Consider the following 25,680-nt stretch of genomic DNA (forward strand, 5'->3'; position numbering starts at 1 on the left):
CAAAAAATTAAGTACTGCTTTCAAGTCATATGCAACCTATAACCATCTTCATTAGATCTAAATATTCATGACAATGATAAGAGCACATAGCTTCTTGATCAGTATCTATAGACATAATTTTATTTATACATCAAGTATATACCCTAGTCTATTATATCATATTAACAAATGATTAAATGTTTAGAAATGCATAGAATATGATTTAAATATAGGCTCACTTATTGTCTAAAACACTCATGGCTTTCCATTCAGAGCTTAAGCTAATCTGTGTGTGTATATTTCTGATTGATATTTATAACCGCCTGTTCCTGACCTTTAGAATATTCACCTTCCGCTAGACTGGATCCAGATGTTTTTACAGTAGTGCTCCCATGTGGTGTTTAGTGCCACCTCTGTGCCCCGACGTCAGTTCCTTTCTTTGCACGTCATAGAACGAAGGTCCAGAAAGCTGCACTCTTTTTATCGCTTGACAAATTCTTTTCACAATAGTTTTCCAATGTGCAAGGGAACGTTGTCCCCAACAAAGACTACAGGGTTCAAACCATGCTGTGATTGCTGGAAACAGATGTCGGTGATGGACCCACACAAGGTGTGCCCCTGGTGTTTGGACTCGGAGGACAACTCCACGTCATGTGAAGAATGTTCCCTCGTGCACCCGTAGGCGATCTCAGACCATGAAGCAAAGCTGTAAGTTGCCGAGCATCGAAAGAAATTACGGACCTCACATAAGTCCCTCTCCAAATCGAGGGTGTGGACTTGCTCTGAGGCTGCTCCTGCAACAGGTCCTCTTCATGATTAAGATTGTCCGGTAGGACCAAATCTAAAATCAAGAAGAAGCATAAAAGGTCGAAGCGGTAATCACCCCCATCCCGCCACTCTTTGTCCAAAAAGAAGTAAGGTATCCAATAAGGTGCTAACTTATCCCACACCCGATCCCCAATCATGGAGTCAATTCCGCAACTGGTCCCATTCTACCACAAATTCTCTGGGCCATCAGTGATGCCGCAGCAGGTTGAGACCATTAAAGAAGTCATGCTGTGTATTTTTGGCACTCTTCCGGCTCCCTTCAGCATGTCTTCTGACCCTAAGGATCCACATGGGGCTCCAGTTAGGTTACCACTGGCGGATTTGTCCTCCACTCCGTCTGCTGACTCTAGTGCCAACATTAATTCTATCTCCATGATCTTCGCCAGTTTCTTTTCCACTATTGCTGTTCCTGAAGTGCCGGCACCTTAGGTTGATCCAACCTTAGTGTGCGACCTCGAGCCAAATCTGCTTCGACCCAGACTGATGTCACACCTTTCCTCCAATCCAGTGCACCTGATCCCTTAGGCTCTGATGCAGGCAAAACACCTCCTCTTCCACAAGGCTTTCTTCATGGGTTTCATAACCTTTTTGGCTTGGACTCTGATCAACCTGATAATGACAAGGATGATAATATTTGCATGGGCTTGCAGGTAACTAGTGCGATGGACATCTCCCCTAACACAAGGTTGGTTTAGCCCCTCGGAAACCCCAATAGAAAATAGTACATCATTTGTTGTGGGGATTAGATGTGCAGCTGAGATCCTGGACCTTCATCTGTCTTGAGTTGATGCCAAGACAAATGTCCTTATGGAGGTTTTTCACCTGGGCCAGCCTCATTTGAACCCTTGCTTCCATTTAATGAAGTTTTGACTGACACGCTTATGTGTTCTTACATGAAGCCTTGCTCTTGCCCAGAGGGGAAAACATAAGCGACCAATTGCCAGAGACTGGCGCACAGTGACTTGGACTTTCTTACACAGCACCCGATTTCTGAGAGTTTGGTGGTCCAAGCTTCCAGCAGTATAGACAACCCAATTGCATTACCCACAACTCTTCTAGACAGGGAGACAAAAAGAATTGCTGCGTTCAGGAAGCAGATGTTCTCTTCCACCTGCCTAGTGTTGAGGTCAGTCAATGCAGTCTTCCTATTAGGTCACTATACGCCCACCCTTTGGGACCTGGCCAGCGAAATCTTGCTAGTAGTCCCAGCGTGGCTTCAGGCCTTATGGCCTCAATCCACTCAGCCAGGATGCAGCAATATGTAATTAGGGCTAGCCTGGGCACTACTGACCACTAGAGGTGTTCGGTGGGCACTAGTGTGGTTCTCCACCATCACACGTGGATGCAATCCACATGCTTTTACAGGAACTTTCAGGTACCACTATTGAATATGCTTTTTGTTGGGTGCCGCCTCTTTGGCAAAAAGGCTTATTCTGCCTTCACATCCTTTAACGACAGCTAAGCCGTAACATGTTTCTTGGGCCTTTCAACCCCTGCCCGGCAGCTTCCTCAGCAGCTTTGAGGTTACTTCAGAGAGCTGGCATATAGGCTCTGCCAGGCCCTGTGACCATTGCAGCAACTCCCCTTTTTGTAGCCAGGGACTGGGATTAAGCACACATTGTGCAGGTCACCAAGGAAATCTTTCCACCCAACCTTCTGCCCCTGTGTCATCACTCTCCAACTACTTTAGTTTTCCTTTAGCAGCGCACAGCCCCCCTGTGGGATGCAAAATCAGATCTTTTTTCTTGGGCTGCAGATCATTACATCTAACAGAAGTGCCCTCCAGGTCGCCCAACAGGGATGCGCTGTACCATTCCTTTCCAACCCAACTCATGCTCCTCCCACTTTAGAGTGGCTTTCAGAGAATAAGCTATCTATCTTGCTGCCAGAGTGGCAGGGTCTACTAGCAAAAGGGGCCTCAAGAGGGTGCCAGCAGTGGCGACTCCTCTGCTAAGGTGGAGGAGCGTCGCTTCACTGTTTTTCTTGCAGTGAAACAAAGGGAAAATAAAATTATAATAACTTAGGTTATTATCCTTTTATTTTCTCCTTCTTCCGCAGCTTTATGTGAGGGAGCAGGGGCAGAGGAGGAGTGGTAGCACCTTCTTAATGCGCAATGACTGCTTGGCTGGCCCTTTCGGGCCACCCAGATCAGTCTTGCGCACTTCACATGTTCTCCATGCATGAATCAGTTTTAGTATGTTTGGATATACGAAAAGAATCCCCAGAATAAATACTCTACCTGCTAAATCCAAAGCTTTCATGTCAGAAACCCACCTTCAAGAAATGAGGCATGGTCAACTTAGCTGACAGTTGTTTCCTTGTGACATCCTCATTTGCTGGCCTAGCCATTAAAAATTGAAGACCCACATCTACATCCCATCTTCATCCCTCAAAACAGAATACTTAGGTTAGGGTGGACGAGCCATCCTGAGACCCCTAAGGAGTTTGCAAATTAATGGGAGTTCCCCCACAAGTGTACCACTCACCTGTGATTGGCCCACAGAAATAGCAGACCATAAATTAGTAATCATTCTATAGGCTAAACCTTTAGCTGCACGATCAGACAAAAAAATACCTATTACTTACACACTTGCCCCTATGGGATCAATGCCCCGCTCACTACACTAGGGAACCCATCTGCGCAATGCTCCCCCATGCAACAGCATATCTTTCGTGAGTACTGGGGTAAGAAGAACAGAGCCTGCTTGAAATGCCATGTACTTGCCACTGTCTCCTGAAATCTTCCACAACATGGGCAACAATCTGTCCTGGACATCCAACGGATGGGGTAGACCCATCAGGTCTGAAAGTAGGCCCTGGAATGTCTGAATCCAGACCGGCAGAGCACACAATACTGACATCGCCATGGGAACCAGAAACTAGCCTTCCAAAAAGTGGTTACAAGAACCAATTCCGCGTTCTGGCAACGGGCCTGAGAGAGAACCCACTGAATCATTGAGAAAGGGGAGAATGCGCAAAGTAATTTCCCTGCCCAGGACTGGAGAAAGGCATCAGAACTTGAGTCACGAAGGAACTAAGAGTTCCAGTCTACCACTACTTTCGACTGGCCCAAAATATAACCCACTGTCACTGATATCTGATGATGAAGGCAGTAATGCCAAAAGTCTTTGGCAATCTCTACTAGGAAAGCCTGTCTATGTACTGAACATACCAAAGCATTGTCCATCCGAAGAATGATGCAACATTTCACCTTGTGTAGAGTCAGAGTTCGAACCACATAGCTCCCTCTAGAAGCTTGAGGCAATTGATATTATTGTGAAGTTCTTCCGAGGACCATTTGCCCCATCTTCAATAGGTCACATTACACCCCCAGCCCCATCTACTGACATCTAACTATATGACCACGTCCAGAACAGAGGCGAATATTCTATTCCAGGAGTCCATATTGTCCAACCACCAGGAGATTTCTGTTCTGGTCTCCTCTGACAATATTATGTGCTATGAATGGAACAAACCTTCTGGAGATGCAGAATTTTGAGGCATTGCAGTGCCCTTTAATAGGGGACCTGGGAAAATGGCCTGAATGGAATACACCAGAAAGCTCACTTATCTGGCCAAAATCCTCAATTATATAGTTTGAGAGGGAAGGGACCTCCTCAACTCTTTCTTGATGGAAGGGATCTTCGAAAGAAGATGGTTGAGTTGAGCCAATATGGAGTCTACCTGGAAAGCCAATAATTCCAGGATCTGTACTTGGACTAGGAGAGTCTTCTCCCAATTGATGATGAAGCCCAAATATTGTAAGAGTTGCACTGCCCAAGAGAGATGGAGCAAGACAGTCTCCCTGCATTGTGCCATGATGAGAATACCGTCCAGGTATTCAATTATTCTCACTCCCCTTTCCCTGAGAAATTGCACCCCTTGATGTAGCAGCCTGGTGAAACACCAAGGGGCCAAAGAGAGGGCAAAGGGAAGAGCAGTAAATTCTTACCACTGTTGATGCCAGTGAACCTGAAGCAATCTCTGTTGTAGATAAAAAATTGGGACTGTCGGATAGGCGACTTTCAGATTAAGACGCACCATCTAATCTCCTCCATGCAAGAGGTTTCGAAAAAGGTGGATGTCCTTCATTTTGAAGTGGCGATATACCACCCAGGAATTTAACTGTTTGAGGTAGAGCACAAGGTAGAAACCCCTGCTTTATATCTATGCAAGGAAAATTGTGCTGATTAAACCTTGGGTGTGAGGCAAAGTGGGGACTATCGCTTCTTTGGTGACCATTTTTCGGATCGCAGCATCGATAAAAGGACTCTCTGACTGGGAAAAAAGGAGAGGGGAGTTTTTTTCTGCTGCGAGGGAATTGCGTGAAGCTCCAGTTTGAACACCTGCGCTGTCTCCAGAACCCAGGGATCTTGAGTGACCATCTGTCAATTGCACAGGAAAAACCTGACTCTGCCGGTAGAATAACTTTGGAACAAGGAATTATGTTAACCTGTGTGGGAAGCATCCCCTGTTGTGTTTCCTCCGTGGTAGTGACCCCAGTTGGGATGTCCTTTGCCTCCTCTATTGTGTGATGGGTAGAAGGCATCAAGCCAGAGTAGACCTCTGAACCTCTGCCGCTGGGGGATAACCTCTGGGGGAGGTCTGTGAGAAAGGATGACTTGGCCTCAAAAGCATTCAATCCTTGCAAAAAGGCCACTGTTAATGACTTTGTTGATAGAGTATTGAGCCTTATCCAATACTGAATCCAATCCAGAAAGACCCCTTTTTGGTCAACCAGTGTCAGGGGTGTTTACCTCCAGCGGGGGTGGATCCCCCAAAGAGACAGCTCTTAGTTTCCTCCTTCTGGACCTTATGAGAGGATGTGTAAAGGGGAGAAGTGCCAGATACAAGGCCTTGTTTACAGAGTCTTGCAGATAGATGTCCAGTGCATCCACCATTCTTTCCTCCATGTAATGCTCGTAAGATGTATCCGTATACTCCCCAAAGGAATCCTTCTCATTAAAATACTGGGCCATGGTGGTGCAGCTCACCAATGTAATAGCTCCAAAGGGAAAAATGTATTCTTTGGAAGGAAGCTTGGGGTGGTGTGGCGGACAGTTGAAAAGAACCTGGCAGTAACTACTGCCTGTGTCAGCCAAATTAAATCCAAGTGGAAGAAGGTACCTGTAAACTGTAAAGCTCCCCTAGGGCAGAGTCCTGAATCACTTATACAGCCCCATCGGGCGTAAAGTGAACGGACTAGTAGTTCTAATTATCAGTTGTCTCGCATGCACTTCTGCAAGCCAATCAGAGCTTTAAACATAGGCGCAGCTTCAGCACAATGCTCGAGGTCAGGGGAGAGCAAGCATATGTTCGGTTTTTAAAACATAAATAAAAGGGCTTGTCATTTACAATGCCAATAGCTTAAACTCTCATAAATGCGAGACCGATTTCATTGCAAATGCTTGTTTTCTACAGTAAACCAAACAGTATAGTCCAGGGTTGAACTTAAAAATTGGAATTAACATTTCCCTGTTTGAAAGAAAACACACAAGTTTTCAAGTTTGATGCCCCAAAATAAACATGCAATAAAAGAAACATATAGGCGGAGGTAGCATGGTCCAAAACTCTTATTGTGGGATGGTGGTGACATTTTCAAATCACTCCTTGTGGTTCATGATGTCATGAGAAACACTCATCGGCAATATAGGATTGTATTACACAGTTACCCATTAACCACTTATAGAGCATCTCTCAGTATATTTATATAATACCTGTACAAACAATATGCATAGCAAATGTTGTTGATTTGCATTTCTACTTATGTATAATCTAAATAATGCGGTTATATTTGTATTGCATCTCTGCAGATGATTGCTGTAACCATGTAGTGACGGGTGCAGTGGACCACAACAGATATTGGATTGTGTGCGTCTTTCATAGTACTCTTTGCTTGCAGGTGAGAAAATGTTCTACACATATAAAACACTAGTACTGTTATGGAGGATGACTTAATGAATTGACGCTTACTCCTTACACATGCAGTGATCGGAGGTCAAGTTTGAATCTTGTTACGGTCAATTCAGATTTCCTCATTTGTGGTTGGTAATTTCAGTGCAACTTGGTTTGGTAATTGTAAAATATGTTATTTACAGTGCTTACAAACTGTAAAAGTATGGCCCAATATGCTGTACATGATTAAATTAATTTTCAATTGTTAATGTTGTAGATGTAATTGCCATGAGAGGTGCAATACAGTATCTTCTGGTTTTATAAGACTCTATTGGTTCTCTGGTAACTGGACAGTTTACATTGTAATACAGGTTCTTTATTGCATTTTCCCACCGCAGGATGGCATGTCGTACATTGACTTACTCACAGAGCCACGCGTCGGTGTTTCATGTGACCAGAATTAACAAGCATTTACAATGCAATGGTCTCGGCATTATTAAAGGTAGAGCTATTGGCATTGCTCATGAAATTTCTTTTTTTTTAAATCATAAATAAATGGCATTGTCATTTACAATGCCAATAGCTTAATCACTCGCAAATGCATGACCTATTGCATTTACACCCACACAGAGCCACACACACAAAGCCACCCACACACACATACAGACCCACCCACACAGAGCCACCCACAGAGTCATTCACATAGAGCCCCCTACACAGAGCCACCCTCACACAGACAGAGCCACCCACACATAGAGCCACCTACAAAAAAAGCTATCCGCACATAGCCACACACACAGAGCCACAGAGCCCCCACACACACAGCCACACAGAGCCCCCCACACACACAGAGCCCCCCACACACACAGAGCCCCCCACACACACAGAGCCCCACACACACACAGAGCCTCACACACACACACAGAGCCCCACACACAGAGCCCCACACACACACACACAGCCCCACACACACAGAGCCCCCCCACACACACAGAGAGCCCCCCACACACACATAGCCCCCCCCACACACACAGAGCCGCCACACACACACAGAGCCACACACACACAGAGCCCCCCACACACACACAGAGCCCCCCACACACACAGAGCCCCCCCCACACAGAGCCTCCACACACACAGAGCCACACACACACAGAGCCACACACACACCCAGAGCCACACACACACCCAGAGCCACACACACACCCAGAGCCACACACACACCCCCAGAGCCACACACACACCCAGAGCCACATACACACAGAGCCACACACACACACAGGAGAGCAAGCACAGCGAGGGGGCAGGAGAGCAAGCACAGCCAGGGGGCAGGAGAACAAGCACAGCGAGGGGGCAGGAGAACCAGGGGGCAGGGGAGCAAGCACAGCCAGGGGGCAGGGGAGCAATCACAGCCAGGGGGCAGGGGAGCAAGCACAGCCAGGGGAGCAAACACATAACAGATGATGAATCCGCAGCTATTAAGTGGAAGAGCTCAACATACAACAAGCAGGGAAACAAAGGCACAAAAACGGCGGGCACAATCACCGCCTATTGCTATCCCTCTGTAGATTACACAATCTGCTATTCCTCTATAGTTAGTCTCACCTAGTCTGCTGTTTCTCTTTAGTTAATCAATGCATTAGGCCAACTAGTCTGCTATTTATTTTCCACTAACAAATAAACCAGGCACATCCAGTCAATATTTCTCTGCAGTTAACAAATGCTAAATCTATTTCGCTGCATTTAAGGAACATGGGAGGGCCATTTAGTCTATTTCTCTAAAGTGAATGACGGTGCCACGTCCATCCAGTCTGCAGTTGAGTTAAGTAAGGTGCCAGACCCATCCAGTTTGTTGCTTAAAGAAGGTGCCAGGCTCATCCAGTCTGCTGTTTAGTTTAAGAAGGTGCCAGGTCTGCCTCGAAGCATTAAACAAAATCAGTGAAAATGGAATCTGAGTTGTACACACTGAAGCCTGTGATGGGCAAGAGGCATGCCACAGTCAGTAGTGCTACTACAATAAACAAGTGAAAAGGCTAGTGACTCCCCTGTGAATCCCACTGTGGAAGGGGGAAAGGCAGCACGGACAGTGTTAGGAAGGGGGCGTGGGATAATGAGGCAAAAGCAGATAAAACCCATGACAAAAGGGGACGTGCCGTGGGGTAATGAAAGATAAATAAAGGGAGTGAAAGGACATTGAGATCTCAGTGCCCCGTGATTTGAGGATCACCCGTTGTCTCACAGATTTCAGCAGAGAGCAGAAATACTCACTCTTCAGTGTTTCTGGACTGAGATCCCGAACAGGTACTCCGGCAGGGGCCACTTGGCTGGGATCGCAGGCAGATCCTGTTGCAGCGGCGTAGCAGGGGGGCGTGGCCGGCCCCAGGCGGCACGAGTTTTGGCGGCAGCGGCGGCCTCCCTTGCCCCCACCTCCCGCAGGCAAATAATGCAGGGGCCGCCACGGGGGCCTAAGGCCTAGCTACGCCACGGTCCCGTTGAGGGCAGGCCGGGCTCCCAGAAGTGGAGTTTCCTGTTCTACTGGCTCAGGAAAGCCGTAGCTCCGAGCCACAGCTCCGAGCCACATACGCCGCATTCTTTGCAGAGTTTCCACACGCTCCCTTCAGAGAGGAGCCAGCGGAACACGGCCTGTCGGGGAGGAAAACAACAGAGAAGTGAGGGCGGCGAAGGCAATGGGGTAAGGAGTCCCGGGGAGAGAAAATGCTGGAAAAAGACAAAGGCGAAGTTTCCACACGCTCCCTTCAGAGAGGAGGCAGCGGAACACGGCCTGTCGGAGACGAAAAGAACAGAGAAGTGAGGGCGGCGGAGGCAATGGGGTAAGGAGTCCCGGGGAGAGAAAATGCTGGAAAAAGACAAAAGCGAAGGCTCATAGAAAATAGAGCGAGATAATACAGTGTTATTTGTGGGGAAAACAAAACAAGGGGCGCATACAAGACCTGGAGCAGGACTGACGGATCCTGGTGACCACCACCCCGGATACACACCCACTGAGGCGCGGGAGCTGGTCCATGAGAGCACACAGAACCCTGTGGCAGCGAGGCTGTTCCTGCCAACAATGGCGGCCGCAAACGTCTCAAATTTTCGGAATCGGGGGCGTGTTTTTTGCGTTCTGAGTGACAGATGATGTCACAGGTTGAAAGAACGCAAAAAACACGCCCCCGAATCCGAAAAAGACGGGGCTTCAACCGAGTGATGCCCCTCTCCTCCAATGGCTGGCCTCTGTTTAGGAAGCCAGCCAATAGAGAAAAGGGGCGGGTTCAAGCCCCCGTAACTCAAAAACATAAAATCTTCGGACTCCGCCCACTGCTATGCAGGGCGACGGTCCTCGACCTAAAAAGCGCCATCTGGCGGAGTGGCGCTACAAACGACAGCAAAACTGTTTCATCCCACTGTAAAATACTGTTCATTGTCCGAAACCGGAGGCACGTTGTATCTGTAATCCAGCACTGTACTTTGTACCATGTTAATGGTTTGAATCACTTTTCTTAATTTCACATGTTTTTACAAAGGAAAGCCGTGGCCGCGTTGTTTTACTACTTCTTGGATAACTTGGGAATCAAGGGTGGAAGAAAGCTGGATTATTCTATTTCACTGACTAAGGGAATGAACACTGGTGAGGACAAGTGAATGTCTTTGGCTGCAGTATTTATCTGCATTTAGGACTTACAGAATTTGTTATGTAATTGGCCACATTATTTTCAAATTTCACAAAAATATTTGTGCGTCCAATGGATGACATTATATTGCCAGAGAGTAAGATGCATATTTTGCTGCATAGTTTATATACGCTTTTATATACGCTTGCAGCATAATTTAGTTCATACATAGGGAGGATTTTTTTGTCATTTAAAGGAAAACCTCGCGCTGCCTGGATGTATTATGTAATAAATACAAAAATGAGTCTGTAGAAGTGCCTTCCATTCTTTTCGGATTATGTGAAATTGGAGTACACACAGACACACACACGTGTCTCTGATGTAGTTAAATCTGTCTTCAGTGGTTACCGTATTTCACATAGTTACTGCAACCATGAATAGTTTAAAAGAAAATATGTGGAGAATCTTGTTAGAATAATGCGCAGACCTTGCAGTGATGTGCCAGTGTGCTCTGTATTCACAGTGCGTACAAGACATTGGCAGTGCACTCTAATTTAAAAATTAAAATAAATGTGCCACTCGTTAGCCCCTCCCATCTGTACCGGGGGCTGCCTCTCCACACGTCAGCTCCAGCTAGGAGTTGAGGGAACCTCTGCAGTGCTGTCGCAACTCACTTGAGTCCCTTCGATTGAAGAAAAGCCTCTATTTTTTCCCCAAATAAGGCCAGAGACGTAGTGACAAAGGGTGCAGTGAGTGGATTACGGAGCCTCTCCCTGTGGGCTGTAGTTGGGGATCGTGGTAACGAGATCAGAGAGGCCCGGGTAGTGGATCTGAGCAGCAGTACTGTGGAGCAGGGAGCAGAGGAGAGCTGCATGCTGCAGACTGTGTGGTATAAATGCGAATGAACATGCTGAATGTAAGCAAAGCACATTGTGCGTGCAGTAAGAGAAACTCAATAAAGAAAATAGTGCTTCCACAACTTATTAATACGTACCATGTAACAACCAAAGTAAAAGGGCCAGTCATAATGTGTGGTAAAAAATGCAGACAAGGCGGCACTAACAAACCTATTTAGAAATCAGACGCCAGCATTTACGAAGGACAATGACAAAAGCCAATTACAAATATGGGCGGAGAGTGAGCGGGGCCTTCAGTGCAAACTCTAATACAGCATGCCTCGCAGAGCTAGTCTCAACCTAAAAAGTACTAAATTCCTCTCAGCCGAGTGCTGCACTCACTCCAGAAGTCCATGCTTCACACTGAAACATCAAAGGAGAGGTAAAGAGCCATGTCCCTCTTACAGCGGTCCAAAAGGCCTATCGGTAATCCAAACCTAATAAACAGTATATAAATTGCATAGATGGAATCCTTATCTAATGCTGCTGAAGGACAGAAGTCACATGGGGCTTTATAGGTGCTGATGGTCTATGATTGGTGGAGCATATGGTCGAGGACAAGAGAGCAACCCCACCTACTGGGATCCAGGGCGGGAAGCGCCAAACCAGAGAACTGGAAGAAAGTCCTGTGAAGAGGCAATTTTCCTTCCCATCACATTGTGGCCTGGATGCCAGATCTTGCAACCTGTGCCCAGCAGTAGCCCATCACAAGCTCGGTACCGGCTGCCAGGATCCTGCAGTAGGCTTCTCCTGCCCACAGCACACCTTGGAGGCAAACACGCACAGGACCATTCAAGGGGGCAAGGAAAGCCCAGCCAAAGCATGGAAGGTCAGTGACAGGCTGCTAGGTTAGCAACGCCACAACAGCACCCGCCCACCGTCTGCAGTGCTGCCCCAACGACACACAGGGGTCCCCATCTGCCAGCCATGGGAGATCCGCCGCAACCGCCCACGGAGACACCCTCAACACCGTTCTCACATGCGTCAGTGACACCCATACTCCCCTTCAGCCAGCTTGCTGACCCCGCCACTGCCGCACCCAGGTGGAAGCTCTGGTTGGGTCTCCTCAATCATTACTTTAGAGGGACCAGAGAGACTGATGGGGCGGTGAAGCGCTCCCTGCTAATGCACTTTGGGGGGTGATGAGCTATACAAGCTGTTTTCGAGACACTGTCCGACACGGGCGGACCACGACTATGACGTAGCAGTCAATGCCCACAACAGGCACTTCGACCCCCAAATGAACCCAGATTATGAGCGGTTCTAACTGCGTCAGGGCCGGCAAATGGAAGTGGAGACTGTAGACCTGTTCTACGCTAGACTGAGGAAGCTTGCCGACACATGCACGAACATCGATCAGCCGGAGGAGATCCATGCACAGATCATTCAAGGGTGCAAGACCGTTGCGCTGAGACGCCATAAACTCCACAAACCAGGCATGTCCCTCGACGAGATCCTTGTCTTGGCATGCTCCCACGAACTGTTGGACAGCCGGGCCGAGCAGATGGAGGCCGCACAAGTTTGAAATAGCCCAGCTACTTCAGCACAGAAACCAGTACATGTCAAAGAGGAGACCCTGGAGGCTGTACAATGGCACCCCAGACCTACACACGCACTGACCCTCCCAGCCGGCCAGAGGGAAGTGCGGGTACTGCGGTTTTGACCGCAGGGCACAGGACCGGTGCCCGGCAAGAAGGCAGACCTGCTCCAACTGCGGTAAGGCCAGCCACTATGGCAGTGTCTGCCGCGGAGGTGGTGGGCGACCCCGAGGAAGCGCATCAAGGGGCCCTTCGCCACCTGACGCTAGAAGACCCCAAACCCACAGAAGTGCCCTGGGGACAAGGAGTTGCTGCCCACTACAAGGATAACTACGACATCTTCGTCATCTCTTTTGCTGGACGGTCAGGCCGAACGAAACGCCCCCCCTCCAATGTGCCATGTGCAGGTCAATGGAACCACCGTTCACGCACTGATCAAAACGAGTGCGTCCGTGAATGTGATGGACTCTAATTAGTATGAACAACTGTCACCTTGACCACCCCTTGCTCCTAGCTTGGCCAAGATATACACCTAAGGGGCACAACACCAGTACCGCTCCTGGGAGTGATCGAAGTCGATGTCTCCATCATGGAACACTCCATCCAGGTAAGATTCCACGTAAAGGAAGGCCAGAGGGGACGCTGCTCGGGTGTCACATTGCAGAAGATCTGGAGTTGGTGTTCTTTGCCAAGCAGGTCCATGACACGCATGCAGAGGACATCCTGGACGAATTTCCAGAGCTCTGCCAGGGTTTGGGAAGACTCAAAGGACACCAAGTGAAGCTACACATAGACAAAACAGCCAAGCCCGTGGCACTCGGACACAGGTGCGTCTCATTTCATCTTAGCCTCCTCGTGGAGAAGGTGCTACAAGACCTCGCGAGCCAAGAAGGTTTCAGGGCCCACCCCGTGGGTGTCCCCGCTGGTAACAGCCTTGAAGCCCAAGCAGCCAGGCGCCATCCGGCTATGTGTAGACATGAGGCTTCTCAATCAGGCCATCCGGAGAGAAAAGCACGTGACCCTGACGATGGATGACATTATTGCAAACTTAAACGGTGCTCACTGGTTCACCAAGTTGGACGTGAACTCGGGATACCACCAGCTGGAACTGGCGCCCGAAAGTCGCTAGATAACGACCTTCTCAATGCACGTGGGCCTCTGGCGATACACTCGGCTCAGCTTTGGGGTATCATTCGCTGCTGAGGTGTTTCAAAACACCATCAAAGAGACCCTCTAGGGCTTGGTTGGAGTGATCAATCTAAGCAACAACATTTTATTATATTCCCAGAGCCTGGAAGAACACCATGTCCGGCTGATGGGGCGTGGGCCTGAAGGAGATGGGGACACGCCGGCTGTGGCTGGCAACCAGAGCCCAGCACCTCCCTCCCAGTCAGCAGCAGCGGCTGCTCCTGAAGACAGCAGGCGAGAAGGATCACGTCCTGAAGTACCGGTGAGATTGGCGGGGGGCACGCCCAACACTAGTCTAGTGTTAGAACCAAGGAGTCAGCGCTATCTGCTGCAGCCCAACCCAACGCCAAGCCAAAGACTGAGAGACTTTATGTGCTGATATACCAGTGCACAAATAACAGGGTGTTCTCTCTTTTCATGTTATTCCTTTTTCTGTTTCCCCTCTCCTCTTTTTCTGTTTTTCTGTACTTTTAAGCTTCTCTCTCCGCTCCGCTGATACCAAACCAAAAGGAGGGATGGATGTAGAGAGCCATCCAGCGTCTCCGTTAAAATGTATCTCACACACATAGCTCGTGACGGGGCATGGGTCCAAGGGCATAGATAAATGAGCCTGGGTCACACGTGGCCACCGGCTGAAGAGTGACCACTAGTGTTGTGTGCTTATATATGCTGTACGGCAGGCGTTCAACACCCATTGGGCTCAATGGGCTTCAGTCCCCCCCCCACCCCATTGTGTGTGTCAGTCCAGCTGAGACAGCATCGCGGGCTGGCGACCCTCTAATTGCAGCCGCACCCGAGTACTTCACAGGTCTTTAACCCCTTGTCTGCGGGGGTTAATCCCGGTGCTGATGACGTGCTTAGCTAGTCATCAGCCACGGTGCTCGTGTGCTGATGACGAGCTGAGCTCGTCACGGCCACACCTGTTTCCTTAGAACGTTCAGCACAGCCGGGGAATTATCCCCGCGTGTGAGCGTTCTAATGGCCATGACGAGCTCAGCTCGTCATCAGCACACGAGCACCGTGGCTGTCATCAGCATGGGAGGCGTTAACAGACCATTTACTTGTTAATGAGGCTTTTGCTGTGTTTTCACCCCTCTTAAAGCCACTGTGCCCATGGCTGGAAGAATTAGCCCCCCCCCAAAAAATCTTTTTCAGCCCCACCCCCCGAAATGTGTCTCTAGTTGCTCGCCTGCTGTACGGTACAGCGTAGGCCTACACCCCCACAGCTCCTCCTGCCACAATCACGTTCCTGGCTTTACTACTCTGGTACTTGTGTCTCTTGGAAGTGCTCTGAAACATTTTCTGAGTATCATAAAAGGAGTAGGTAGAATAAACTTCAAAAGGTAATAGGGTGGTGTTGAAAGTTATTTTCAAAAGTGTGGGTTGAATTTGATAAAGTTTCTTTAGACCGCTGAGCCTGTTCAGGCGAGGTCACCCCCACTCCGCTGCTTCTGCACCCTGCTCTGCTGCCTCGCCTCGCTGCCGCCTCGTGGGACTTCCCCCCGGCCGCCTCGCTGCTGACCCCAGTGCCGCCTCTGTGTTCCCCCTCTGTGTGCCCCCTGTGTCAGCCTTTGACACCTGTGCTGCCCTACCTCTGTGTTGCCTGTCGCTTGCCTTCCTGCCTTGCCGCCACTACCCCCTGCTCCCCCCCTCTGCTCACCTACCTTGGGTGCCGCTCCCTGCCACCGAGCCGCCCCAGCCCCCCTTCCCGCCACAGACCTCCTTCTACCCCGCCCCACTCCTGTCCATTGGCCCCCCCGCTCCCGCCACCCAGCTGACCCGCCCTCCCGGCTCCTTCTTAAGGGGACCGAGCGTAGGGACTAGGAGTGACCGCTGAGCCTGTTCAGGCGAGGTCACCCCCACTCCGCTGCTCCTGCACCCTGCTCTGCTGCCTCGCTGCCGCCTCGTGGGACTTCCCCCCGGCCGCCTCGCTGCTGACCCCAGTGCCGCCTCTGTGTGCCCCCCGTGTCAGCCTTTGACACCTGTGCTGCCCTACCTCTGTGTTGCCTGTCGCTTGCCTTCCTGCCTTGCCGCCACTACCCCCTGCTCCCCCCCCTCTGCTCACCTACCTTGGGTGCCGCTCCCTGCCACCGAGCCGCCCCAGCCCCCCTTCCCGCCACAGACCTCCTTCTACCCCGCCCCCCTCCTGTCCATTGGCCCCCCCGCTCCCGCCACCCAGCTGACCCGCCCTCCCGGCTCCTTCTTATGACGCCCCCAGAGCGACCGCGCAGCGGACGCGCGCAGCGGGAGCACCGATTGAGCGCCGAAGGTGCGCCAAAGGTAAGCCCGTCTGCGCCCGTCCGCGCCTGGACCGCGCCCAGTGCCAGGACCCCTGGCCCCCACCGACGGAAGCCGACCCGACGGACTTACAACGCCACCGAACTCAACACACTCAACACCGGCTGAACTCCGGGCTGCTACCAAGCCACACCGAGACGCACCCACGGACCATTCAGCTGCCACTCCTGCAAGTTCACCTGCAACCGGACCCACGCCACACCAGCACCCACCAAGCCGAACTCCAGCAGCACCCACCTGAAGTGCATCCTGCTCAACACCCGCTCCGTCCACAGACACGCCGTCGAGCTCTGGAACCTGCTCGACAACACAGCCCCAGACGTCGCCTTCCTCACGGAAACCTGGATGAACGCCTCCTCAGCGCCCGACATCGCCATCACCATCCCGGACGGCTACAAGATCATCCGGAGAGACCGCGTCAACCAGACAGGAGGAGGCATCGCCATCATCCACAGGAACACCATCCGCATCACGACCGACACCGACGATACCCTCGCACCCGCCGAACACCTGCACTTCCAGATTCACGCCAACCCCAAGACCACCCTCAGAGGCACCCTCATCTACAGACTCCCGGGACCACGCACACAATTCAGCGAAGACATCGCCGACTTCATCAGCCCGCACGCCCTCCCCTCCGCCGACTACATCCTCCTCGGGGACCTCAACTTCCACCTGGAGAACAACAACGACCGCAACACCACCACCCTGCTGGACAACCTCGCAAACCTCGGACTCAAGCAACTGGTGACCACCCCCACCCACTACGCCGGACACACGCTCGACCCCGTCTTCTCCTCCAGCAAGGACATCGCCTTCAGCCACGTCACCGGACTCCAGTGGACGGACCACAGCTGCGTCCACTTCAGCTTCAGAAGGACCACGTTCCACCACCACCAGCAACAGGTTCCCCGCAGAAGCTGGAACAAGATCACTGCAGACCAGCTCGCTACTTCCTTGAACATGAACCCTCCGACCAGCACAACGAACCCCAGCCAAGCGGCCACCAACCTCACGAAATGGATCAGCGACTGCGCAGACGACCTCGCCCCTCTGAAGACCCCGCCGAGCCGACCCGGCAGCAAGAAAGCACCATGGTTTAACGACGAACTCAAGAGCTCCAAGAAGAAATGCAGAGCACTCGAGAAAACCTGGCGCAGAGACTCAACACCAGACAACATGACTGCCCTCAAGCTCGCCACCCGAAAACACCACCAACTGATCCACACCACCAAGAAAACCGTATTCAAGGAACGACTGGACAACAACGCACACAACAGCAAGGAACTCTTCAACATCATGAAAGAGCTCTCCAACCCCAACGCCGGAAACAACGACATCACCCCCTCGCAAGACCTCTGCAACTCCCTCGCCTCCTACTTCCACAACAAGATCGCGGACATACACAACAGCTTCAGCACTCAACCGACGCAAGCCACGACCGAACCACCGCCCCCCACAACCACCCTCTGCGCCTGCACCCCGATCAGCACCGAAGACACCGTCCACACGATGAACTCCATCCACTCCGGATCTCCGACAGACCCCTGCCCTCACCACGTCTTCAACAAGGCCGACGCTGTCATCGCACCCCACCTGCGGGACATCATCAACACCTCCTTCGACACCGCGACCTTCCCGGAGAGCTGGAAGCACGCCGAACTCAGCGCCCTACTTAAGAAGCCATCAGCCGACCCCACCGACCTCAAGAACTACCGCCCCATCTCGCTGCTCCCATTTCCGGCGAAAGTCATCGAGAAGACCGTCAACAAGCAACTGGCCGCCTTCCTCCAAACGAACGGCTCCCTCGACCTCTCGCAGTCTGGCTTCCGGGCCAACCACAGCACCGAGACCGCCCTGATCGCAGCCACCGATGACATCCGAGCCCTGCTCGACAACGGGGAAACAGCGGCCCTCATCCTCCTGGACCTATCCGCGGCCTTCGACACTGTCTGCCACCGTACCCTAGTACAGCGCCTCAGCAACGTCGGAATCCAGGAGAAGGCACTGGAGTGGATCATCTCCTTCCTCGCCGGAAGGACACAGAGAGTCCGCCTCCCCCCGTTCAGATCGGAGGCCACCGAAGTCATCTGCGGCGTCCCTCAGGGCTCCTCGCTCAGCCCAACACTCTTCAACGTCTACATGAGCCCCCTCGCAACCATCGCACGCCAGCACAACCTCAACATCATCTCATACGCCGACGACACCCAGCTGATCCTCTCCCTCACCAACGACCCCGCCACCGCCAGAGCCAACCTACACGAAGGGATGACAGACGTTGCCAAGTGGATGATGAACAGCCGCCTGAAACTGAACTCGGACAAGACGGAAGTCCTCATCCTGGGATCTTCACCCTCCGCCTGGGACGACTCCTGGTGGCCCCCCGCCCTGGGCAGCGCACCCAAACCCACAGACCACGCACGCAACCTGGGCTTCATCCTGGACTCCTCCCTCTCCATGACCAGACAAGTCAACGCGTCTCCTCGTCGTGCTTCAACATCCTGCGCATGCTACGTAATATCTTCCGATGGATCCCCACCGAGACCAGGAAGACGGTCACCCAGGCCCTCGTCACCAGCCGTCTGGACTACGGCAACTCCCTCTACGCCGGAACCACCGCCAAACTCCAGAAGAGACTCCAGGGGATCCAGAACACCTCAGCACGACTCATCCTGGACATCCCCCGCCGCAGCCACATCTCCGGGCACCTGAGAGACCTGCACTGGCTCCCGGTCAACAAGAGAATCACCTTCCGGCTCCTCACCCACGCACACAAAGCCCTACACAACCAAGGCCCAGAATACCTCAACAGCCGCCTCAACTTCTACGTTCCCAAACGCCAGCTTCGATCGACCAACCGCGCCCTCGCCGCCGTCCCCCGCATCCGAAGAGCCACCACAGGAGGAAGGTCCTTCTTCCACCTGGCCGCCAAGACGTGGAACTCCCTTCCGACCCACCTCCGCCTGACCCAGGACCACCTCGCCTTCAGGAAGCAGCTCAAGACCTGGCTGTTCGAGCAGTAGCAGACCCCCCCCCCACCCCCCCCCAGCGCCTTGAGACCCGCCGGGTGAGTAGTGCGCTATATAAATGCTATGATTGATTGATTGATTGATTGAAATTGTGCTTCTAAGAGTTTTAGAAACAAATACGGGTTGGTTTAATTGTGCTTCTTCAAGGCGTTTTAGAGACAAATACGGGGTGGGTTGATCTCATTTAACAGGGAAATGGGGGTGGGGGCTACGGCTTACGAGGTTAAAAAACGAAGCGCATGTTCCCAAGTTTTTGTCTGAGGCTGTAACTGCTAATACTGCAATCCTCATGGCAACGGCAGACGCTCCCTTCAGCCCGCCAACCCAACTGCAAAGAGGTCTAGCACAGCGATCCTCCCCTTCAGCGGTCTCCAATCGCAGGCGGCAGGTGAAGCGTCAATCATAAAACCTCTGGATGCTCATTGCACAAATACATTGTGCGTGTCACGTGGTTATACCCACCTCATAAACAAACCATTGGAATACCGAGAGAAGCCGTTTCCGTGACAACCTGTTTTATCAACCAAGCTTTAAAAAAAAAAACCTGTTCCAAACCGGCATGCCCTATTACATCTCTGATTGGTTCAAATCTGGTTCGGCAGAGGTCGTAGTGCGAAGTCGGCGTTTTGTTGGTTGCATAGACTGTCGTTCGCCTCATGCAACATTAACAGTGGGTTTGGTTGCGCGAATAGCGTGTACATCAACAGATTCGAATCGTGGCGGAAAGAGCGGCGGGGAAAGAAGATACAGGGAGCCATGGACGGACGCAGAGCAGGGGGAATGTCAGGTATAGATCGGTGGGAACACCTGGGTGTGCTGACCAGCATTGGTAAATGGTTCATGAGATGTTATACATGTAGCTTTGAAAGCCAAAGTATGGGGTTCTCTGCAGAGTCCTGTGTGTGGTACATCTGGGACTGTTAGTGCAAAAGGTGTCCATCTAATTGATGTATAGTGTAGCGGGCAGTTAAATAATGAGTTGGCGGCATTAGTGAGAGGAATGAAATGGCGTAGTCAGAAGAAAGGAAGATAGTAAGTAGCTTTGGGGAATGGTGACTGAGTGAGACAAGACAGATAGTGATTTAGCAACAGTGTAGTGGGACATTATGCAACGAAGGAAAGTGGACTCTCTACGCCGATGATGACTTTGAAAACTTGTCGTAATCGGGGTGCAGAGGGTCGCTCACACTTCGAAGCCCCGGTGCAAATGCACCTGCTGCCCGCCCTTGGACAAAAAGAGGGATGGTAGGCATAGACCAGTGAAGGGCTGGAGGCTCTTGGGCTGTGGTGCAGTAAGAGCGAAGAAGGGTATTGAGTGGTATGTGAGAAGAATGGAGAGGCATGGGTGACATTTTAATCATGCTAGCGAAACAATGCCCGGTATGCAGTTCGGCATAATTGTTTGCTCGCAGGTGACTGTTTAGAATAGAAAACGAGATACATTTGTTCTAGAAGCAATTCTCTGCCAGTAACTCACATAATTTGTTTATCCGAAATATGCCATTGAGTGACAATTTCACAAAAGATTCCAGTAAATCATGTTGCACCATTCGAATTCGTTTCACAAAAGTTTTCAAAAATATTGATTTCCCTACGCCTGCAGCTGTGAAATATATGGCACTGTGTGCAGGGTGATTTCTTGGGGTTATATATGGTAAAAAGGGGTTAATGAGAGCAGAAGTTATAGCAACAAACTTTGATGGTCTGTATTGTGTTGCACGGGCTTCACCCCTTCTATCTATTCTCTTATTTCCTCATGAATAGAATGTGGCTTGGTTTCGAAGCTCCATTCCATGTTTTGTGCTATTACCATGAATTGTGCATTGCTGTGCACTCCTCTGGCATTCCCTGGCTCCCAGCTGTGTTTCCATTTATTTGGTTTGGTCATGCGTTGTTTTGCACTTTTGTACGGGCTATTCAAGCTCCTCCTGCTGGCCTTTGCAAAAACTGTGTTTATTAAGCAGCCTGAAAATTTTAAACATAAATGTTTTGCAGCACAACAACAACAGTACCTAGCATGGTAGGCACATTGGGTGGTTAACAAACTGTAGCAAATGACTGAAGTGAAGCGCAAAGCTGTTGTTGAGTAACAGATTAACGGCAAAAACAAGCATAATACAGGGGTATGCATATCCAAAATGAATGTACATGTTTACAATGGAGGGCGCTGAGAGTAATTACCCTTTGCCTTCACGACATAGAAGATGGCACTTTAAGGTTACTTTAAAGTCATGGGAGTTAAGCCCAGATATTGCATTGCTAAAAGTAAAAAGGTTGTAACCTTTGGTTCATCGGTATTGGGTGCAACCTGAAACTTTTGGTTGACAGAATGAAGGGCCTTCGGAGAGTATGGAATGAGGTAGTTGGGGGACATGCCATGCACCACCCAGAATACTAGTCTTCGTAACATGTATTTGTCCCTAGTCTTTGCAAAGAGACGACCCACTTGGTGGTGATAGGGTGAGGTGGGAGTGTATCTTCGAAGGTAGTTTAAAGGGTGCATAGTTAAGAACATTATCCAGTAGGGAGAAATAATTTTTATGGCGGCCCACTAGGAGACTGTTGCAGTAATCTAGTTTAATAAGTATACTGCGTTGATAAATGTGTTTAACAATATATATGGGATTATTTCCACTATGTGTATTTTTAATACCTTGCTGTTGTGGCAGTAGTGATAATGAAACATTCCATTTGCATTGAGGGAGTTAAACAGCACTACACAATTTCTATCTATGGCAGTCAGGGAAGCAGAATGAGAAATTGCTTTGCCCACGGTGTATATATGGTGTTCAGCTGAACAACTTTGACTTGTGCTTTACTGTGTCACACTGCTCCAAAACACACCCTTTTCTACTCGAAGTCTGGAGCCTGGTGAAAGGGTGGGAGTCAATCTTATCGATTTTAGTGGGCTGTGGCTCAATCACAGTGTCCTACTTGCAGTGGCGGCAGGTGATATTGGAAAGTTGTAGGGCATATCACCAGCCACTAATTTCATTGAGCGAACAAGTGAAGGTCAGCTGCCTCTAGAGGGAATAGGGGCAGGAAAGCGTCTCTTTAGATTCCAATGTTCCACACTGATTAGGCACCATCCTTCCATGGGTAGCCCCAAAATGCCAGGAATTGTTACCAATTGGCCAGGGCCCGTGGTGTACCCACAGTGGGTACCACACTGCCACGGATGGCCGCAAAATGCTTCAAACTGTAATCAAATATGCCAAGACCCAGGAAAGTGCATATGCTACCAAACGCACACAGCTTTTGAGAGTATTTTTAATCTTGTGTAAACTCTGATGCCTTAGAGGGTCTTCAGCCACTGAATCTGAGGCTTCTCTAGGCTTCCTCCCGTTCAAATTATCTGCATTTGTGAGGCCTGCAGTCACATTTGCAATTTGATTGGGCCCTGCCATTTCTCTAATACTGGAAGAGTAGCCCTAGGCCACGCCATTGGTCAATGTGCTGAAAGATAGTGCTCTTAAAAGAGAGTTATACAGCCCACTTGAAGACCCACCTGCTCTCAAGCAGTGCAAGACAGGCCAGTTTTTTCTCTGCTGAGAGAATGCACAATTTGTGCATGTTTTTAGGCTGAGCCTACTAGACCACATGGCGGTCTGGTTGCAAAAGACCCGCTTGCAGCTTTCCCAGTCTTACAGTAGGTTTAATGATTGGGATTATTGTCACTCTCATTAGTTTGTTTCTTATTCAATGACTTGCTTTGTCCACATGTGTATTTCCCTCCCCAGTATCATAGTCTTTTTGTTTGTGTCCTTCCAATGCTTACTTTATGGGAACTATTTTTTTTTCTTTTTGCTTGAGAACTCCTCAAGAGTGCTTGTATTTTCCAGATGTCTCTTGTACTCTTGTCTCCATGCACCCATGCTCGTGATGCTCTCTCACCTGTGTCCTTTGCTGCCTCCGTGGTCCATGTTGCTCTCTTGCCCATGTTGTTTCACCTAACATCTGCCCCTTCCTTGTTGATTCCCTTATTACTTACGCCCTCCATATTGCTTTCCCCATTACCTGCGCCCTGTGCTGCTTCTCCCACCTGCTTTTGGAATAAAAAGCTTTTCCACTTTTTTTCCCCATTCACTGATCCATCACGCATTGGTAAATAAAAGGAAAACAAATAGCATGTCCGTTGACTCATGAGTCAGTGGACATGATAGTGGGTCATATGCTTGTCATTCTCCCTTGTTATTCAAGCCCTGATTGAATCTTTGGCTGGTTCACCTCTCATATATTCAGCAACAAACTAATTTATTCCACATATGCAAGTCGGGTTGCTACCTGCTACTGTCCTGAAGAAGACCACAATCATAGAAAATCCTGGGGTTGAAATGTCAACATAACTGTAGCTTTGGTCACGCACTTCATGTCTGGCTTTTGCTGGCCTGAACTGATACATGTATGGATGTTGGCTTGATGTCTGTCCATGTGACCAATGCTGTATGAATATAATTTATTTGCACTATACTACTTGCATGGTATCTTCACCAGGAGGACCTGTTATTGGAACAATCTTATTAACTTATGGTTGATCATAATATACATTCATACAGACTTGAAATCTATATATTATTGATTGCAATAGGGGATCATACTTAGCACTTATTGAGAATCCCTAGAATTATGGATGTTTTTGAATGAATCCAAGAGGAATACTATATCTTTATATACGTAATTACCCGAGTTTATAGGAATACTGTGTTCGCCTCCTGGTTCTTTTAGGATTTGCTGACATTTCACTGTTGAACAAACACCAACACTCTCTGGACGCCATTGTTTGCCCCATGGTGATTGACTTTTTTTTGCAGGGGTGCACCCGCTGCTCTCCTCACTCTGTCCACAGGCATTTTGCCACCTACAACTGCAGCGCTGTTTAATTAATTAAGAGACCGTCTCACGCCGCACTCTCGCAGCCAGACTCCACGACGCCTGTATGCGAGGAACCTCCCTCGACTGGATCCGCTCCTTTCTCTCAGACAGAACCCAAAGGATCAGACTCCCACCCTACCTCTCCGAACCCACAGAGATCCACTGTGGAGTACCCCAAGGATCCTCGCTCAGCCCCACCCTCTTCAACATCTACATGGCCCCCTCACCACCATCGTCAGACAGCATGGGCTCAGCATAGTATCCTATGCCGACGAACACCCAGCTCATCCTCTCCCTCACGAAAAACCCCAAAGACACCAGACTCTGTTTCCAGGAAGGAATGAAGGATGTCGCAGCCTGGATGAACAACAGCTGCCTGAAGCTCAACTCAGAGAAGCCAGAAGTCCCCGGACCCTCCTCCACCGCCTGGGACAACACCTGGTGGCCTTCCGCCCTCGGAAACCCACCCACTCCAACAGACCACACGCGAAACCTTGGCATCATCCTAGACTCCTCCTTCACCATGACCTGCCAGATCAACGCCGTCGCCTCCACCTGCTTCAACTCCCTCCACAAGACCTTCAAGTGGACCCCCCCCAATGCAGAAGACAGTCACCAGTGCACTCCTAACCAGCAGACTGGACTACGGCAACGCCCTCTATGCCTGAATCAACAGAACCCTGCTATACAAGCCCCAAACTATCCAGCCAGTCTCGTCCTTGAACCCCACGGCATGAGCATATGACCCAGCACCTACGAGACCTCCACTGGCTCCCTGTCGAGAAGAGAGTAACCTGCAAGCTACTCACCCACGTCTACAAATCCCTCGGCAGCGTCGGACACAAATACCTCAACGAGAGAGTATCCTTTCACGTACACAAAAGGAACCTCCGCTCCGGCGACCTCGCCCTGGCAGAGACCCTACGCATCCGCAGAACCAGAGCAGGTGGAAGAGCCTTCTCCTACGTCGCAGCAAGAACCTGGAACAAGCTCCCAGTCAACATCAGACACTCCCCTACTCTGCACACCTTCAGGAAGAGCCTCAAGACTTGGCTCTTCCACTGATCCGGAGCAGCAACCCCCCCCCCCCCCCCCCTCCACCCCAGCGCCTTGAGACCCTCACAGATGAGTGGTGTGCTTGATAAAACCCTGATTGATTGATTGATTGATTGATTGATTGAGCAGTGCAAGCAGTGATATGTCCTAACCACATAATAAAGGTAGGCCAAAGTCAGCAAACCTTCTTTTAGGATGTGGTTGTGTAATTGTGCACATGTGTGGTGATGTATGTGCCTCGCCTTCAAATGATTCAGCCAAGTCACAATGCCTTTTTTCCCCTTTTCCCTCTTTAGTCATGCAGCACAGTGTTGCCAAACCTTTGGCAAAACCATTTGTCGTAAAGGTGTGAGACCTCTTGGCTTTGCTAACTCTTGTTTTTATTGTCACATTAAGAGTTTGAAGCTGAGGTGCACAGCTTCAGAGTCTCTTACAGGGGAAAAGTAGGGAGAATAAATCCTGAACTCTCAATGGGGGAGCTGCCACTGCC

General features: G+C 50.2%; 1 protein-coding gene across 6 annotated transcripts in view; it reads left to right on the forward strand.

The window, feature by feature from the left end:
* The window catches only part of PMFBP1 (polyamine modulated factor 1 binding protein 1), a 2,317,386-nt gene that overhangs the window by 162,038 nt on the left and 2,129,668 nt on the right, over positions 1-25,680 (forward strand). For 4 of the 6 annotated variants that reach the window (XM_078668625.1, XM_078668628.1, XM_078668629.1 and 1 more), the window contains exon 1: positions 19,938-20,049. In XM_078668625.1, the coding sequence (XP_078524751.1) occupies positions 20,019-20,049 (31 nt within the window). In that variant the 5' untranslated portion in view covers positions 19,938-20,018. Of the gene's footprint in view, positions 1-6,620; positions 6,710-19,937; positions 20,050-25,680 lie in introns of those variants that run through there. The other 2 variants (XM_078668626.1, XM_078668631.1) reach the window with 1 other exon arrangement.

This window comes from Lissotriton helveticus, chromosome 12 (genome assembly GCF_964261635.1).
Source record: "Lissotriton helveticus chromosome 12, aLisHel1.1, whole genome shotgun sequence".
Taxonomy (NCBI): Eukaryota; Metazoa; Chordata; class Amphibia; order Caudata; family Salamandridae; genus Lissotriton; species Lissotriton helveticus.